The sequence below is a fragment of the Gobio gobio genome (assembly GCF_949357685.1).
Source record: "Gobio gobio genome assembly, chromosome: 13".
NCBI classification, from domain to species: domain Eukaryota; kingdom Metazoa; phylum Chordata; class Actinopteri; order Cypriniformes; family Gobionidae; genus Gobio; species Gobio gobio.
This window is the reverse complement of record NC_137106.1, coordinates 36,171,521-36,192,156: the sequence shown is the minus strand read 5'-3', so window position 1 is coordinate 36,192,156 and position 20,636 is coordinate 36,171,521. Positions and strand designations below refer to the sequence as shown.

At 38.1% G+C, this 20,636-nt stretch overlaps 1 protein-coding gene across 3 annotated transcripts in view; it reads left to right on the top strand.

Annotated features, from left to right (window-relative positions):
* The window catches only part of kif26ba (kinesin family member 26Ba), a 140,377-nt gene that overhangs the window by 116,916 nt on the left and 2,825 nt on the right, over positions 1–20,636 (top strand). Inside the window, exons 8-14 of one of the 3 annotated variants that reach the window (XM_079832268.1) lie at positions 1,690–1,952; positions 6,529–6,712; positions 8,142–8,301; positions 13,315–13,477; positions 13,590–16,989; positions 18,120–18,322; positions 18,410–18,560. In XM_079832268.1, the coding sequence (XP_079688394.1) occupies positions 1,690–1,952; positions 6,529–6,712; positions 8,142–8,301; positions 13,315–13,477; positions 13,590–16,989; positions 18,120–18,322; positions 18,410–18,560 (4,524 nt within the window). Of the gene's footprint in view, positions 1–1,689; positions 1,953–6,528; positions 6,713–8,141; positions 8,302–13,314; positions 13,487–13,589; positions 16,990–18,119; positions 18,323–18,409; positions 18,561–20,636 lie in introns of all 3 variants that reach the window. The other 2 variants (XM_079832269.1, XM_079832267.1) reach the window with 2 other exon arrangements.

The following is a 20,636-nucleotide window of genomic DNA, read 5'->3' as shown; positions in this document are numbered from 1 at the left end:
ACTCAAAGCTTGAAACTGCTTGATCAGCCCGGAGGCTTATTTATGCTTTATTGCAATAAGTCAGAATCCATAAAATTGAAGGACACGTTGAAGCCTATAATGGATTTGTGTGTGTAAAAATTTTTAAGAGCAATGCTGTAGTAATTGAATCTCTATCCAGTCTGATTGAATTATTGACTCTCATTTCACCTGCAACAGAGCATCCATCTTATTTTCCGCCTGGAAGTAAAAGCCTAGCGACTTTAATTGATGTGAAAGACCATTTTTGACAGAGCATGTTTGATATGCTACAATCAGAACATAAAATAAAGCAATACAAATATGAAATGTATTAAAACAAATAAAAATAAAGTACATCAATTATAAATAAATGTAATTGAACTAATTTGTGTGTTTTTTTTATTATTTAAAGTCTACAATGTAATGTATGCACGTCTAACTATTATTTTTCTATTATCTGTTTCAATGGATTTTAATGCAGTGTAATCATGATGACAAATTATGTTAGCTAGGTGAACAGGGGGGTATTCCAGAAAGCATTATGTTATGTGCTAAGTTTAAGAGTAAGTAAGCGGATAACCTCAATTTTCGGTTCCAAAAACGGAGGTCACTTGGTATTTAATATATATATATATAAATTAATAAAAAAAAAATTTTTTTTGCCATTAGCAGCTCTAATTTAACAGCGGATAAAATCAATGAAGCACCTGCTACAATAGTATAACACCTCCTTAAATATTTCCAAGTTTTACTAAATAGAATAATCTTTAAAAAAACACATCAGAAAGTATGACAAATCTGCCCCATGTGCGTTATATTAAATCATGAATAAATCTTTAATCTGCTGCATCTGCACCATTGCAGGATTGGCTTGTATTTATGAACTGTTTGAATCACTGTGAACCGTGCAAATGAGCCTATTTCAGCAGACACTGTATCATCTCTGTTTCTGTTTCTCTTTCTCACTCCCTTACCCACCCAAACTAGAGGAATCCGCCTTTTGAAGTTAAATCTGGTCTGAATGTGTGCTGTGACATATGGCTTTGTTTAGTGGCCCCTTTCATGTCAACAGCAGGGGTATTTATGCATATGACTGTGTGGAGGGCAATGTCCAGAAATGAATCCATGGAGGCTGCCAATCAACAGGCTGTTGTTCCGGTTCTGGTCCTGCGGGTGAACCTGCTTTTAATGCCCAGTGCTGCCCACATGGCGTATGGGCTTACTCAACCACACTATGACATATGGCAAATGTCAGCGTACTGTCAAACAAAGGGCTTTTCTGGAAATAAGAACCCATTTAAGGCAGACAAAACATTCTTGTGATTAGGCACGGTACATTTCCAGGCTGTATTTATAAGCACAATTACATTATTCTTGTCAATTTTCCAGCTGTAATGGATTTTTAATTGTATCGGAATGTGTTGGTGTAGCGTGTATGTGACATCTGTCACTGTGGTTTATGCCAGAGTGCTGGTCTGGAAGCTAAATATCACATTAGAAAGTGTGAAATAGACCACACATACTGGTGTAATGCTCTTGAGGCCAAACAGACACCATGGCTAGGCTTTTAGCACCTGACCTATTTCTACTGTACCATTCCACTCTACGCTTGCCAGTCATTCATAATGCAAGAAATATGATTGTATGCAAAGCGATCCATCGTCAACTTGATTCTTGGTCTTGTTGCAGGCAAATCCTACACTATGATTGGCAAGGACGATTCCATGCAGAGTTTCGGGATCATCCCGTGTGCCATCTCCTGGCTATTCAAATTGATCAACGAGTGCAAGGAAAAGACAGGTGCACGTTTCTCCGTACGAGTGTCGGCTGTGGAGGTCTGGGGAAAAGACGAGAACCTGAAAGACTTGTTGTCAGATGTGGCGACAGGCAGTCTGCAGGACGGCCAGTCTCCAGGAGTCTACCTCTGCGAGGACCCTATCTGCGGCATGCAGGTAAAATAGTCATTCTGATCATTAATGTTCACATTTCTTTAATTATATAGCATATTGTTCATGTAAGGGGTTATGATCACTGATTGATGCTAAAATACTGTGAAAAATTTATAAAGAAAAAAAATCAAATTTCATTATGATGGAAACAACATTAGTAACATCAAAGGTGAAGTGTGTAATTTTTACAATGTTAAAATTTCTATTCCATTTTAATAAACCCTTTGGCACTATGAAAGAGCAACATTGTCTTAACCAATGTGTGGTTTTGGGGCCAGATATATTTTAGTATTATATATAATATTTATAAATATTTTGAATTAGCTTTTATTTTTTTATAGTTTCAGCTTTTATTTTAAAATTGTTGTACTTTTGTTATGTGCTTTTGGCATTTTTATTAGTTTTTTAAAGAAATATTTCTATATAGCGATATTTTTTGCTGCGTTCACACCATGAATTTCGAGATTCGATCACAACACAGGTCAGGTTCAGGTCCTTGGACTGGGAATTATCCATTTCTATGGCTACACCTATCAACACCTAAATGAATCTGCAGTGGTGTTTATTTATACCACGGACTGTATGAATACTCGATTCTGATTGGTTGTAAGGTGTGCAATAAAACCGTTAAAGGGGCAGTCACACTACACATTCCCTTCCATTGACTTCCATTCATATGCACGTGAATGCGTCAGACTGGAAATGGAAGCTCATGTGAGAAGTTTCACATTTCGCTGCGTTCCAAAGTTCAAGTTTGGTGAACTCTGAACTGCGAATTCGCATCACGTAAAGACATGTGACCAGTAGAAGATTGTATACGTCGTGGCATGGACTTTTGGCTGAGTTAAAAGAACATATTTTGCAGTAAAGATAAGTAGATTTTACATTTTGAATGTATTAATATTTGTTATATGTTGAATTCATGTGAATAAAAAAGACGCCGCAGAGTGTGGCGTCATAACACAACCGTGACAGTGTGTCTAGTCTAGTGTGACCGCCGCTTAATGCACAGGTAGTTCCAAGTCAGTTTAATCACCGTTCTATATTAATGTACTATTTCCATTGAAGCACACACCCATGCGTCACCTGAAGCACACACATGCATAAGTCTCTCTGAGATCGTGCTGCGCACACAGAAACATTCAGGAGCACAGAAACTTGTTATCATCACTACCCAGCAACATTCATTAATAAATTAGCTTTGCTACTGAGTTACTATATTATATTTCTCAGCAATGAGGGGGTAACGTCGCTGGTTTGAAGTAATTAAACTCACAGCTTTGGTGTTAATAGAGAGGTAAAAGAGGCAGGTAATTCACACACACAGCTCTCATCTCTCTCTTTCTCTCTCTCAATCATGCATTCAAAAAAATGGTATAATTCATTAATTTAAAGAAATATTACGCACTACTTTATCTCTGTGTCTGATTCAAAGCGGGCAGAATTGTAGATCTAACAAGCCGTAATTCATGAAAATATCTAATTTGCAAACATCAATAATAGTTTTAAGTTGTCAATGCTGGCAAATGACTATGGTAGAAGCTTGGAAATAATAGCTTATATATTGTATAAGCAAGCAATCCAAGGTTAGCTGTGCATTAAACATTTGAATGCACCTGCATTTCGTCGGGTGGGTCTTTGCCACCACCTCGTGCATTAAAATCATTTATGCACAGCTAACCTTGGATTGCTTGCTTATACAATATATTGCTTTAAAGCCACACGTATCATAACTCGACGAATAAGCAAAGTGCACTGTCATAGAGCAGAAAATTCACACCGTTCCGCTTCGCTCACATGCTCTGGTTTCCAAGGCAACATTTCACATTTTTCTTCTGATATTTATATTTTATTTGATTCCAGCTTTATTTCAATTACCGGAAAGTATTTTTAATAGTAGTTTGAAAACAGTCTATTTTGCTATTTTCTTTGTTAGTGATGTAGAAATTACACACCTCGGCTTTAAGATCCTTTATGACATGATGCCAAAGATTCATGCTTTTCTTTTCATTGCGTATTCACTCTAAGATGGTCACAGATTTGAAATGAATTTTTTTTTTTACAATATTGGCACACTTTTTGCCTGTTTCCTGGAATACCCCCAGATTACAGTGTAAAAAAAAAAAAAAAAGCATGACAATCAACTACCAATAAAGATACCATTGTTGGGTGAAATGCTAATACATGATGAGAGGATTAGTGGAGCAGAGACAACCCCTGTCTCTGTAATCCTCAGACATCTGCACTAATCTCATTTTGGACTGATACCTCACAGCAATGGATTGTAATGGCCTCATCTCTTCTCCTGTTTTTATGACAGTCAGCCTTATCACACAGAGCAGGCTTCAGACGTAATACCCAAGGCTGTGCTGACATGGAAATACTTTACTGCCCAAAAACAAACAGAAGATTTGTTTTGTTTAGATTTTAAGACATAACTGAGCTGACAGTGTGACTTTTTTTAAATTTTCTTTAGTACTGTTAATAGTGGTTGACAGATTTTTTTGACGGATGCTGGTTTCTTCGAGAGCAGGGTGGGTAGAGCCTATATACGGGGGTTGGACAATGAAACTGAAACACATAAAATATTGCAATCCAGACATATCAGAGTTCAAAACAGGACAAATTGTTGGTGAGTATCTTACTGGCTCATCTGTGACCAGATCAGCAAGTCTTTATGATGTATCGAGACCCAGGACAATGTCCGTATAGGAGTAACAGTGGACTGTGGACAATGTGAAACATGAATTGTTCTCTGATGAGTCCACCTTCACTTCTTCCCCACATCCGAGGGAGTTACGGTGTGGAGAAGCCCCAAAGAGACCTAACAGTGAAGCACAGGGGTGGATCAGTGATGGATTGAGCTACAATATCATGGCATTCCCTACTGTGCTTGATGGGCATGTCACTGCCAAGACTACCGAACCATTCTGGAGGACCATGTGCACATAATGGTGCAAACAATGTACCCTGTAGGGGGTGGCGTGTATCAGCATGATAATGCACCAATACTCACAGCAGGACTTGTGACAGAATGGTTTGATGAACATGAAAGGGAAGTTGAACATCTTCCATGGCCTGCACAGTCACTAGATCTAAATATTTTTGAGCCACTTTTGGGTGCTTTGGTTGTCCGGCTATCACCAGACCAAGCTCAATTTAAGATTGAACATTGGTCTGGGGAGTCTGCTCTGTATTTTATACTGCACAAGAGGCGTGATAAACGGGCATTATTCAAATGACTCTGAACACAATTGGATAGTCCTTTAACCAATCAGACCACAAGAGGGGTGATCAACGGGCAACAACCCATCGCTTCTCTATCCGTCATTGTGTTAAACCCGCCAATAGCGGGCCAGGTGGATAAGCCAGTCTGTGATTAGTTCCCTCAAAAGTGTAACGGAAGCAGTAGAAATGAATGTACGGTTTCCAGACTGAGTTGCAGGGCGAAATCAAGTCGCCGGGCAGATCAGGCTGGGTTTACCCAGTCTAGTGCTTTGGAGGAGTGAGTCAGAAAACGTTTTCCTCCACCAGCATCACATAGGGACCTGACCACAGAAGAGAAATGGCTCAAAATCCATCTCACCACTATGAAGGACTTGTATCTGTCATTCGCAAGATGAACTGATCCTGTATTGGTAGCAAAAGGAGGCCCTACACCATAATAATACATTCTTGTGGTCTAAAACCAGGAGCCCTATTATACACAAAAACAAAAGTGGATTCGGACACGATCATTAAAATAGGGCACCAGGTGTTTTACTATTGTCCAACCCATGTATATAGTATATCAGGGGTTTTCAAACTTTATGATGCCAAGGACCCCCAAATATGATGAACCTTTTATGAGGGACCCCCTTCCTAAAATCCATGTATTTTTATGTATGAAAAAACATTTAAACTGTTAAATAGTAGGTGTGGCATTATAAATACAACATGTTGTTTCCAAGCTTAAATTGGCTATACTTAATGTTGCATGTATAAACCTGAAGAAGAACATTTTCAATTAAAAATTATTTGAAAAAGCAACTTTCACAATAAATGTATGTAAGCAGCTTATGTACTGCCTCAAGAACCCCAGTGAGCAATATAAAGGGGACTAGAGTGAGAAAAACACACTAGAAAGATACAAAGCAAACATATACAATTCTGGAAAGTGTATACGGCAAGAAAGGAGAGAAACATTTAGAAATGAAACTTTTAGAAAATGTTTGGTAGACTTTAACCATTTTTGCTTTGTCTTTTTATTCTCTGAAATTTTCTGGGGACCCCTTAGAACCTTCTGGAGGACCCCTGGGGGTCCCCGGACCCCAGTTTGAAAACCCCTGTAGTATATGATACACACTATTTAACAAATGCTTTTTATTTTACATATTTACAAAATTAACTAGAAAAAATTTCTCTATCTACATTTTTTTTTTTTACTTGATAAAATAAAATAAATTTAATTTTTCTGGCAGTTTTCAGCCGAACCAAACAACTTAGCTACTGATGCTGATAATAATGTTTGGAGTACGGAGTCAGTACTGTTTCTCAGCTAAATAAACCTCACATTTGCATCCTTTGCGTTTTTACACAGTTACAGAATCAGAGTGAGCTGCGCGCTCCTACGGCTGAGAAGGCCGCTTTCTTCTTGGACGCTGCCATTGCTTCGCGACACAGCAGTAAACCAGACTGTGATGAAGAGGAGCACCGTAACTCTCACATGCTCTTCACCCTACACATCTACCAGTATCGAATGGAAAAGACCGGCAAGGGTGGAAGTGAGTATCATTATAGGCTAGATACAGTTTCAGTAGAGACTCAACAGGGGTCTTCAACTGGTTTTTCATCGGTGATCTATTGTTTAGGTTTCTAAAATGTTGGTCATTGCCAGTTAAGCTAGTTAAGATACTTTTATGATGGAAAACAACAGCTAAATAAACAACAAAATAAGTTGGTGATCAGCTGTGCTAGACTTAACAGCAGTATCTGCTCTATTCCATGGTTGATTTCAAACCTTCTCATTATACTTCCAAATGTTTCCAGCAGGGTTTATAAATAGTCTGTTGCTGATAATCTTAGAGAGGGGTGTGATAACAGAAAAAATTGCAGTTGTTAATGTGAGATGTAGGATCTGATCTAAAAGCTGTCATGCTAAAGCTCGCTATTTCTGGAGAACAGTGCTAATTTCTCTTTTCACAAAAATATTCTGTTGGGCATGAGTCCTTCCTTCTTCCAAGAGTGAACAGAAAGTAAAACCAGATGTGTTATCTTGGGCTTTTAGGGTATTTGAGTAACTTGAATTACCTCCAAAACTGTGTATAATGAAGCTAGTTTAAGCAGAGTCATGAAATCCACTCTAGATGTTTCCTTGGCGAAGGTTAACTTGCATAATAGAAACACATAGAGATATAATTGCCATTTGAAATATAGGGTCATTATAAGTTCCATTTCTCTTTATTAGTCTCCCAACAGGTTCCAATAATACTTCATAATCAAATTAGATGGTCATTATGAGGTTTTTGACTGTTTACATTGCCCTTTATATTTAAAGTTTCTATACACTCTGTTGCTTATCCGGTTTCTTTGTAAGCTTGATATTTTCTTACTTTTAAGTGGCTATATAAATGTTTAAAAATGTAATGTTGTGAAATATTGTTACTTTAAAATAATATTATTAATTTAAACTAACTGTTTCTATGTTGATGCATTTTAAAATGTACTTTATTCCTGTGATGGCATTGCTTACATGTCACATGATCCTTCAGAAATCATTCCAATATACTGATTTGGTGCTCAAGAAACATTTCATATTATTATCAATGTTGAAAACAGTTGTGCTGCCTTATATTTTGGGGGAAACTTTGATAAATAGAAAGTTCAAAGGAACTGCATTTATTTCGAATAGAGATCTTTTGTAACATTATAACTCTTTTTACTGTCACTTTTGAACAGTTTAATGCATCCTTGCTTATTAAAAGTATTAATTTCTTTTAAAAATCAATCTTAGTTATGGCTGTGTAACGCATCAATTACTTCAATTAAGTCACTTAAAATTGTCACAATGGTGTCTGAACCATTGGCCTATAGGCCTAAAGTAGAATGTTATGAAATATATCATATCTTAGTTGAGAGAATGATGAACGAAGAACATGTGCCTATTAGAGTTGAACTGTTAAGGGAATCTGACTGTGTGGCTCTTTTGCTTAGTGTCGGGAGGCAGGAGCCGACTGCATCTCATCGACCTGGGCAGCTGTGTGAAGGTTTTGAGCAAGATTCGTGACAGCACTACAGGACTCTGCCTCTCTCTGTCCGCCCTGGGGAACGTCATTTTGGCCTTGGTCAACGGCAGCAAGCACATCCCTTACAAGTACGACCTTTTCTTTTCACTTTGCTCACATAATATGATCTCAACAAAAACACATTGAGGTAAACTTTTCAGACGGATATGTTGCAACCTCAACGACAAGATTGCAATTATACTGTGATGGGTGAAGTCATTCTGAATTCGCTCGACTCATTAAAGATGTAACATGTTTAGCTTAATATCTCTGCTGCTAATTCTTCACGAACACACCTCATATGAATAATATATACAAACTGACATTTTCCAGGCTTTGATGTGAGCAATTATTAGTGGATTCTAATGCTACGTTGAATCTGCAGAGAGAATGTAACCTTTATCGCTCCTCAGGGGTAATAGCTAAGTGAATTAGCTTGTGCCAAGCAGCCATAGAGACAGATGCAGTTTCACATTCACTGGGATTCATCGAACATTCTTAACACTGATCATTTTTCTGCAACTGCTGTTTTATTTCTTTAAGCAGCATGTTCATTTAAGGTGCTGCGCATCTTCCACCAGCTTTTTTTCCTAAAAATTTGCAGCGCTTCCATTCAGCTCCCTCAAGGCACGTTTGCATTTTTATGCCATGGCTCCCTAATTTAATCATGGCGAATTTACATTGCAAAGCATCATGGGGTTTAAGGCTCATCCACTCTGGAGAGCCAAGATATAATTAGGGTTTACGGCCTTTTAGGAGGAATGCAACATTTGCACAAGATAAATTGAATTAAAATGTATGTATCATAAATTAATATAAAGTCACTAATTTTAGATAGTGATTTAATAAGAGCTAAAAAATATTTTAACTGCGTTTAATCTTTCTAATTGGCTGTTTTAATCTCTTTAATTCAATGTCAAATCTAGAATATTGTTTTGAATTCTGAATTTATCAATTCTGTATATATTAATTGTTGATTTTACACTACAATGCATTTTTCAGTCTAGGGCACAATAACCAGGAACACTTTACATATTTTGCCAAGGGGTAAATGTTATCTTAAAGCTACACTGTGTGATATTTTCCCCCATCTAGTGGTGAACTTGTATATGACCATCCAGTGAATTTTAGTTTCTGTTCTGTTCAATTCCGATTTCGTTTTAACTCCTACGGTGGCCGATTTAGTCCAAGATTAATATGGCTTCCAGTTCGACCTCGTCCACATTCGACACGGTGCCTGTGGGATATTCTGTGCGCAGTGGGATGGTTGGAACTCAACTGGCCTAATTATTCGGCTAGAAAGAACTGCAGCTAATCCAGAGTGAACTTTGATGATAGTAATGTTTATTCAGTCATCCAATTGCAAGGCATAAACAGGTTTGCATGGATATGTACATAAATGTGGTTTCTGTGAGAGAACAAATTAGGATGGTAAATATACATGATAATGACATGACAGAATATACACAGTTAAGAACTGTATAACTATACTTATAAGTAGGGTTGGGAACCGAGAACCGGTTCTTATGCAGAACCGAAACTGATTTTTGAAAAATACCAGAACCGCGCGAAATTCCTAAGTTTCGGTTCCGAAAACGGTTCTGGTGCAATGTGTGTGCGAAGCGCTGGAAGCGTATCCTTTCATAGCGAGTGACAGCCAGAGTTGCCAACTCCGTGATTTTCAAGCTTTCCCGTTTTCCACTGTTGCCGCGGGCTGTGTTTCATGTCCGCGGGTTGAAACGATTGTGCAATTGTGCGGGTTTGTTGTGAAAACCTGGCAACCCTGGCTCACCTCATCATGAATATCGCTTCCAGGAGTGCAACGCAGTTCAGCCTGAAGCCCTCGCGCTACACATTTACGGTTTTGCGTCAGATATTTTCTCGTTGACCACCAGCATAGCGAAGAGAAAGTCACAAGTATGGATTCATTTCCAAAGAATGAATGATAATGGAGCAAAATGTAACACGTGAAAAGTTAATAACATGCAAAGGAGGCTGCACTAGCAATTTGACAAAACATTTGCTACAGCACAGAGTGCCACAGGGCTTATACCAGATTTATAGTGAAAGGCCTATATATATATATATATATATATATATATATATATATATATATATATATATATATATATATATATATATATATATATATATATATATATATATATATATATATATATATATTATATTATATTATATTATATTATATTATATTATATATATATATATTATATTATATTATATTATATATATATATATATTATATTATATATATATATTATATATATATATATATATATATATATATTATATATATATATATATATATATATATTATATATATATATATATATATTATATATATATATATGTATATATATATATGTATATATATATGTATATATATGTATATATAAATATTTGTCAACCGTTGAGTCACCATGGTTTAGGTAAGCGTTTAGGCACAATTAGCTTTGTAATGCTGAATTGCAATTTATTATTTACAAGTTCACTGAATAACTGAATTACTATTAAATTAATATATAACTAATTAATAAATATAACTAATAAATATAATTTATAACTTGGTTTTATTCAGAGACAGAGAGATAAAATGTAATAAGACAATTTCAGAGGTGTTCATTTGAAAAAAAATGTGTTGCAAGAATGGCTTAATTAATACTGTAATATATGTACAGTACAGGACTTTTTTGACATTGCCAACCTGTAAATACATTTTAGAGCAAGTAATAAACACAAAATGGATTGTTTGAGTTGCGTATTGTGCCTTTTTCCTTTACCACTATTTGTTTAATAATTTTAATGGAACCGGAATCGGAACCGGAATCGTTAGGCGGAACCGGAACCGGAACCGGAACCGGAAAATTTATCACGATTCCCAACCCTACTTATAAGTTACATTTGTATAATGTAACCGTAAACCAGAGCTTATTGTACCACATATAGGCGCTAAATGCAGCTGCATTAAAAGGAGCGGAGCTGCCGCTGCTAACAAGCGGTGTCCGGTTACAAAAGTGTGTGCGCAGGTTTAGCACTGCAGTGCGCTCTGTATAACAAGTGTTAATATGCCGATCAGACCTGATACATATTTCCATCAACATACATTACAAGCAAATATTTTCTATAAACGAATAAACATTGTTAATAACTGAATGACTATTCAAATAGGTGAGCATTACGCTATTGTATGTTGACACAAAAATACTTCTGAGGTGACATCAACTGAATTACGCGATGACACACTCTGAAACACATCCACAATGACAATAACTATTATTACTTACGGAGTTATTAACGCACAGAAATACCACACAAGGAAAAACAGACTTTTGAGGAATAAACAAGCCAGGAAAACTCCGTATAACTCTGTTACTGCAGCTGCTGAGATGAAAACTCTCTGCGCATGCACCAGACAAGTCTGAACAAGTTGACGCGCACAGTGTTAAAACCGGTTAAAACGCGAAAGGCGAAGCTTGAAATTACGGGTATGTCCCTCTTTGGCTAATGTACTTTCAAGATGGAGGGGCAACATGGCGACCACCGTTAGATCCCATTACCTTATGTATTTTCAATGGCATATTATAAACTTAAGAGAATACTTTATTACTTGAAAGAAGTAAATATACATTAATGAGCACATATATTTTTGAAAGAACTAAGTGTTTTTAGCTAAGAATAGACTAAAAAAGTTACACAGTGTAGCTTTAATGGCATATCTCTGATAAATTTATTTTTGCTACATCATGGTTGGTAAATTATGCTTGTATAATTTATGCCTAGTTAGCCATGTGGTCTTAATAACCACTCAAGATTGACTACACACTTCACTAGCTATATTTATGCACATCATCCGACATTAAACAAATTAGCACAGAGTATCACTGTAATCACATTACTGTACACTGTTGCTGTATTGTGTGACAATATTTTCAAGTTATTGTATATGTCAGTGATTTTTGAGAACTGAACTTGTATGTGCATATCGTAATGCTAGCTGACTCATCCTTGAAAAGCAGCTTAATATGTCACCTCTAATGGTTGCCATAGGGAAGGCAGACAGAACAGGAAATGCCAATCCAAGTCTCTCTCTCGCTCTCTAAAAAGAGACTGTCTGGGAGCTGGGGTTTTATGAATCAAGGTTTTTTTTGTCTTTATTTAAAATAAGACAAATCTGATATTAAACAGTCTGTTATTTAACAGTTGAGATCGTTCTTTAATGCTGATCTAACCAGCAGAAGACACAAGCCACGGTTTAAATCCTAGTTGCGCAGGTGGGGTGCGTTGTAACACTGCGTTATGCTATAGAATATATGCTATTATATTTTATACTTTTATGAATTCTTTTGAGAAACCATGAGCAAAAGGCTGAATAATGACTGAGAGTCAATGTTCAGAAATTATTCATTTTTATTATTATTTTTTGAACTATGCTGTATAGCTGTATTTAGCGATGTGTTTGTAGTCAAATTCAAAGATTGGTATATTTTTAATTATTAAAAAATGCCATTTTTATATTTTATTTTAGAAAGTTAATAATTGTATTATATTTCCATTATGTTGAAAATATTTCAGTTTGTCACAGATATTTTTTTACATTTTAAGCTGTCATTGGTCATGTTACAATGTACCCCACTTATGGGGCATGTTGTCACAGTTCACTTCCATTCTTTCGGGGGAAAATCAAGAAAAAAATATACACTGTATTAATGAAACAAAACCACATAATTGTACTAGACGTGTGAAATTTATGTGAGAAAAAAATAAATACTCTGCAAATGTACTGCAAGTGGATTTACACAAACTGAGACAGTCAAAAAGCGTTAGGTTGTGCCCCGTTCTCCCCTACCCAAAAAGGTTCTATCCATTCTTATTATTAATAAGGGTAATATTAGAAGATTAGACTAATTACTAAAAGTGGTGCGGGTATTCAGTGAAAGGTGTTCAAAAGTCTTGATTTTAAATGAATCTAAAAGGTTTCTGAAAGGGTTAACTCATCTTACAGTTTATGTATCTTACCTGTTATTCATCTGGTTATACAATTGGCATTCTGCACAAATAAACCAATGCAATTTTTTTTACAGAGATAGCAAACTCACCATGCTATTACGAGAGTCCCTGGGAAACATGAATTGTCGCACCACCATGATAGCCCACATTTCCTCGTCACCCAACAACTTCTCAGAGACACTTTCCACCCTTCAAATTGCCTCTCGTGTTCTTAGGCTGAAGAAGAAGAAGGCTAAAGTAAGCGTGGTATGACCATGTCCTTCATTTTATTGAACTTCCTTTTAGTTTAAATAGATTCACCATTGTATTTCATGTTTAGTAAAATGCTGTAAAATGTTTTCTTTTGTAGCAATACACATCCAGTTCTTCTGGTGGTGAGAGCTCATGTGAGGAAGGAAGAATGCGTCGCCCAACACAACTGAGATCCATCCATTCTAGAAATGTTGTTGATTCAGAGATGCCTCTGCTACACCTTTCCAGTGACCCTGAAGACTATTCCAGCAGTGAGCAGTCATGTGACACAGTTATCTACGTGGGGCCAAATGGCTCAGCTCTTTCAGACAAAGAGCTAACAGACAACGAAGGTCCTCCAGAGTTTGTTCCTATCATCCCCTCCCTACATAAAAATAAAGCTGATCTTGGCATGGCTCCTTTGACAACACAACCAACTCAACAGGTTGTAGCCCCACTAGCTCTGGCCTCACAGTCTGTCCAACCCTTGCAGACCATTCTTCCTCAGTCACTTCCACCTTTGCCAGAGGAAGGTGCTGAGACCGGTAAAAAGGAGAAGGACTGTCTTAAGTGTAACACTTTTGCTGAGCTACAAGAGAGGCTGGAATGTATTGATGGAAGAGAAGAAGTTACGGAATTTCCTTTTGAAGAAGTCCCTGCCAACAGAGCTGCCAAATGCGAGGCTGGCCATGGTCAAGTCGTTAAAGGGGGTCATCAATCTAGTTCTCCCAAGAGGATTTCTGACCAGCAACTGGAGGAGATCCGTGAGGTGGTTGAAGAAGCAGAGATCGCTCAGTCAATAATTGAAAGCCTGACACAGTGTTCAACAGGCAGTTGTGGACTCTCCAGCAGCAGAAGTGTGACTGGTAGCAGTGGTATTGGGCAACTAACCCCTCTTCAGAGAGCCAAGAGCTCCAGTTTACATGACAGCAAAGAATCCATCAGTGGTGGGAGCAGCAGTGAGAGTAAGCCTCGTCCTATGGGCTCCCCTCGATTGGGAATTGCCAGTCTTACTAAAACCTCAGAGTACAAACCACAATCCTCTCCCTCTCAACGCTGCAAAGTGTACACCCAGAAAGGAGTTATGCCTGGTACACCACCTCACTCCTCACAGAATCTTAATTTAGACTCTAGAAAGTCATCTACCGAGTCTTTGCTTAATCCAGAGTCTAGAACCTCTCCGGTGGGGATGAGTCCACAGATATTAAAGAGATCTTCATCCACCAATAGCATTGGATCGGCTGAGACACTATGTGACGATGTTCCCCAGCTGCCTTTGGACAATAAAAAAGATGTGAAGGACACCACAGCCACAGTTATGCTGAAGCATCCTTTGGAACCCAATGGAGAGGATGAGCTGGTGTTCACCCTAGTGGAAAAGCTGACAATTAGTGGGATGATGGAAAATGGCAGACCAACCAGTATCATCAGCTTTAACAGTGACTGTTCGGTGCAGGCCATGGCATCTGGTTCAAGGCCTGTTAGTATCATAAGCAGCATAAGTGAAGACCTAGAACATTACACCACTGCTCCCTGCACTACCACTGCCACTATCTCACAAGTCAACATTGCTAAATTCCTGCCTCTCAGCAGGATAGAAGGGGACGTCCAGGCTAGTCGTCGGTCCTCAATCAGCTCATGGCTGAGTGAAATGAGTGCTGGCAGTGATGGTGACCAGTCATGTCATAGCTTTGTTGCTCAGCAGTGCTTTGGACAAGGTGAGGCACTAGCTGAAGACAGACTTTTGGAAATTCAAGAAGAAGGTGACATTGAAGGTCTCCCTGTGTCAAACGGACAGACGACAGACAAAGAGAGTAATTCCAATACAACAGTGAATGACAAAAACACAACTACAAAACACAAACTGTCCTCAAACTTAGGTGGCTATGTTCCTTTTAAGACCAATATCACAACTCACCCATGTGCTGCTGTTAAGCCAATAGTTGTGCAGAACTTACTTAACAAAACTCTTCCTGTCAATGATCCCAAATCCCCACCTGTTCCAATCTCAAGTGAGATCAATTTTGATGACCCTTGGATGAAAAGAGAGGGCAATGTAGAGACCAAGCCTCTGAACATGATCTGTGATGTCAAATCAGAGAAGAGAACATCTGAATCTGTGAAAAGGAAATGTCAAGTCGACAAGCACAGCTCAAGTAGTGAAGCAGCATGTTCCCCTGATTCCATGAACCGGGTGGTGGATGGCTGCGAGATGGTTTTTAATGCATCTGAAAGCATAACTCAGGTGTACTCTGCAGACATCTTCAGAACGGGTAGCCTCCCTCGTGCATGGCATCGCTTGAAGCAGGATGATCTGGAAGACACTACATACCGCTACATGAGTGGAGAGTATAAAAGCCTTGGGGTTACCACCTCCACTCCTTGCAGTCCAAGAGCCACACTCGAAAGAAGAAGTTCTGTTGGGAGGCAAGGTATCTTTGCTCGTCAGAAAGGAATCCCGCCATTACCACCTGTAAGGAAGTCTAGCCTTGACCAGAGGAATCGAGCAAGCCCACAGCATAATCAAGGAAACGCTCAGACCCCAAACCAGCATCTATCTTTCCTTGGTAGCACACCTGAAGACTTGGGTGGAAAACATAAAGGACCAAATGTAGAGAGCAGTAGACTTTTCAGTGCCAAACTTGAACAATTAGCAAACAGAACCAATTCCTTAGGGCGGTCCCATGGGATATATTATGACTGTCGATCCTTGGAAAGAGCTGAGAGTTTGACTTCTCTGGGCTCTAAAGGAGGAGTCACAAAAGACAGTACAATGCCAAGGACAGGTAGGAGCATCACCCGTGGTTTGCTCTCATCACCTACCAATGGACAAAATGGCAACAACAATGTACCACAGTCACCCAAAGCAAGTCAATCCAAAATCTCTGCAGTTAGCAAACTCCTTATGGCAAGCCCCAAAGCCCGAAGCTTATCAACCTCTAGTACTAAGACCCTAAGTTTCTCCACCAAGTCCCTCCCACAGTCAGTAAACCGGAGCTCAAGTTTGCCCCCCAACGGAAAGAACCAGAATCAAAATTCATGGTCAACCCAGTCCCTAAGTCGCAACAGGGGGACAGGGTTAGTATCTAAGCTACCTTTAAGAGCAGTGAATGGACGAATCTCTGAGCTTCTACAAGGTAGCGCCAGCTCTCGCACTACCCAAGGACGAGGAGCTTCAGACACCGAAGAGAGAGGAGCAGCAGTCCAAGGAGAGGAAAGGCCAGTGGTCCATACTTTACCCTCACCTTACAGTAAGATCACTGCCCCAAGAAGGCCTCACCGTTGCAGTAGCGGGCATGCCAGTGACAACAGCAGCGTGCTAAGTGGTGAGCTTCCTCCCGCCATGGGAAAGACTGCATTGTTTTACCACAGTGGTGGCAGCAGTGGCTATGAGAGTATGATACGAGACAGTGAGGCCACAGGAAGCACGTCATCTGCTCAGGACTCGATGAGTGAGAACAGCAGTTCTGTCAGCGGTCGCAGGAGCCTAAAGAATTCAAAGAAAAGAGGTAATACAGGTAAGCAAGATTCTTTATACTCAAAATCCTATCAACATAAAAATACATTTATTTTTTCACTATTTTGTTGTTGTGCAATAGTAGAAAATGTCTACTCCTGTGAACTTGGTTATTTATTTATTTTTTTTACATTTGTTTTCTTGTTTGAGAATAGTCTGTTTCTCAAGCCTGGAAAGTGCATTTGATGGCTCATCGTAGCATTCATCTGTCTACATTTCAACAATAGAAAGATTTCTTTTAATGTAATCCCTAATGATCTGTGCTCAAAAAAATTACTGTACTACAAAGCTTGTAGGGCTCATTCCAGATTATAGTTGGAAGCAACAGAACTTTTTAAACAGCTTTACTCCCTTTGGACAAGCTTGGATGATCTGATAGCAGTTGCCAAACTTAGCTGTGGGTGGTCTTTGAATATTTAGTGCTGCCTAAATTCCTGAATACACACCTCCTCTCCCGTTTCCTCAGGCAAATCATTTTACCCTATTTCTCAGCACCACAAACCTTTGCATGGTGGGAACACTGAAAATTTAAATCCTGGCTATGGAACAACAGACATAACAGCTAGACCAGTACACGCTGAACCCACAAAGAAAATCAGCATTGTAAAAGGCTTTGCAAGGTGATAGATTTAAAAGCACAACCAGTTAAAATGTACATCAACTGCCATTCTTAATGTTCTCCTGAACTCAGAGCACTCTTTCTCTCTCTCTCTCTCTCTCTCTCTCTCTCTCTCTCTCTCTCTCTCTGAGGGAATGAGAGAAGACTGAAAGTTTGACCTTTTCGGTGCTGTTTTCAGACCAAATGACACGCTGAAACACATTAATTACCTTGTTCCTTGGTTCCAAATCAGATAGCATATACATTTCTGTCAATTTCTATGCAAATAGGGGAACCACTTCTGGAAAATTCCTCAGTGTAGACTTTTTTCTCCCAGACTGGTCAGATAAGATGCTCTCCGGCTATTATCTCAGTGGTCTTTTTCATTGTGGCTCTGAATTGGTAGCAGTGCTGTAGGTTAAACTTTGGCTCCACACGGTGACAATTTTGCCCTTTTTTTTTGTCTGGCTTAATTACAAAGAAATTTAAGATTGATAAAATGTGATTACATAGTGACATTGTTTCATCCGCAGGGTCCCAGAGACGCCGCCTAATCCCTAACCTCACCTTGGACACCACCTCTCCCATAAGAAAGCCGGTCATCAGTCCAGGGGTACGCTGGGTGGACGGTCCCCTCCGGCCCACACAGAGGGGTTTAGCTGAACCTTTTGAGATTAAGGTTTATGAGATTGATGATGTTGAACGTTTACAGAGGAGGCGAACCGTAGGCAATAAGGTAAGAGAGAGCAGCAGAGTGTTTTAACAGCAGTTCTCTTGAACATGTTATAGATAAATGTCTCACTTATTGCTGTTGTGCCCCCAGGAAGTGGTATACTTTAGTGCCAAACTGAAGATCTTGGAGCATCGGCAACAGAGAATCTCAGAGGTACGTGCCAAGTATGATTGGCTGAAGAAAGAACTGGAGCAAACCAAACAACATCTGATGCTGGAGCCAGAGAAATGGACCACTGAATGTAAGTGATTTGCACATTTTGGGTTGACATCAATGGCACTTTATTCAACCGTTTCTTGTCCAAAAAAATGAAAAACATTAATATACAGTATGGATCAGTGGCGTTGCCAGAATTGGGGGGGGAGGGATAAATTAAGTTAAATTAGAATTAGACTAGGATGGATAAAATATAAAAGGAAAAAAAATACGCAAAATATATTTCACTTAAATACAGATGATCAAAAATTAAAGAAAAAACAAGTGCGACACGTAGTAGCCTACAAGCTGAGTTTAAATCAGTTTTTGTGATGCGCTCCACAAACTTAAAGGGATAGTTCACCCAAAAACTAAAATTTTATGTTTATCTGCTTACCCCCAGGACATCCAAGATTGTTTCTTCAGTAGAACACAACTGAAGATTTTTAACTCCAACCGTTGAAGTGTGATAGCCGTATAATAATGCATGTCAATGGGGATATTTTAGAGTATGAGAGCAATGAGAGTAAAAACACATAGACATACAAATCCTTATTAAACCATGCGGCTCGTGGCGACACATTGATGTTTTAAGACACGAAACGATCGGTTTCTTCGAGAAACCGAACAGTATTTGTTATTTTTTTTTACCTCTTATCAGACAAATGTCATCTAGTATTCCCAGCGCCATTACTTCCGGTGAATAAGGTCAGAATACTGGCGTGATCAAAGATATATATATGTAGATGCCTCATTCGACCGATCCGCACAGGCACGAATGACGAATCTATGTATGTGGGTCAAAGACGAGACGTCACAATTTTGGTGTCCGCATCAAATTATGTTTACAAAAGTCATTTTATATACATAAAAAACAGGTTAAATGCAAGTAAACTGTCTACTTTACTATTTCAAATAACTTTTGTCAAAATAAAATGTCAACATTTAGGGGAAATAATGTTCCAAAGTGTAAAATTGTCATTCAGCGTAATGGTCCGGACTTTGATTTTGCCATTACATCTTTAAATAAATGTATAAAATAACAAGTAAAAAAGTATATTTGTTTTCTTGGCATTTTCAAATATGTGTTGGCTGTGTTATATTAAAAGGACTATGTCTTACTTATTTTTTTAAGTATTTAAATAACCAGGGGACTTTTGTCCCGACAATCCAGTTTGTAAGAGATCATTCAGTGTAACAGGATCAAGAAGCCATTCTGAAATCATATAATAAACATATAGTCATTGGACAGTCTGTGACATCATCAAAAGGCCCCCTGAAGACCATGTGGTGCAGCAGAAAAGTGAATTCATTGCTCTTAAATATTTGATAATTCCACCTTTTCATGGTGTGGTATCCTAAGTTACAAAACCGCACGTCATTCAGTGAAATGCCAAAAAAACATTTATATTGTTAGAATTTTTTAAAAATAAGTAGATGTTGTGAATAATTGTGATTAACTTTACTGGTCAAGCTCACTTTTTGATATAGATGGCCAGCTTATGGCCTGCAATATAAGCTGAAGTAGAAGTTTCGTCATTCAGGGCAATGCTTTTTTCATTCAGTGTAACAGATATATTTATGTAAAAAATTAAACAATATACTTATTCTAACCTGTAATCATTAAAATATATAAAATAATGTGATCATACAAAATTTTATTATATTTTAAATGATTTTCACTTCCTTACAAAAACTTCTTGCTGGCAAATGGGTAAACCTAGTGGTTTGAAGGATAGTGGCAAAGTATAAAGATTTAAAAATTACAATTAATTAGTATTTGTGGGCTGGACATTGATACTTAAATAGAGTATTTTAATATGCCATCAAATGATTCCTGTTTTAAATATGCCTAATAAGATTTTCTGATACATAAATATTGTTACACTGAATGACATTTTAGTGGGTGTCTTCTGTAAATCATGGTAAAAAATGTGATAGTCATTATTTTTTGCTAAGAAAATATAAAATCAAACAGGACACATTCTAATGTACAGGAAAAAACAAAATTTAAAGCTGTATTACACATTTATTTTTTTGATGCTTGAAAACCCCTGTTTCGTCTTTGACCCATATATCTATGATCGCGCCGGTATTTTGCATGTATTTTGACCTTATTCGC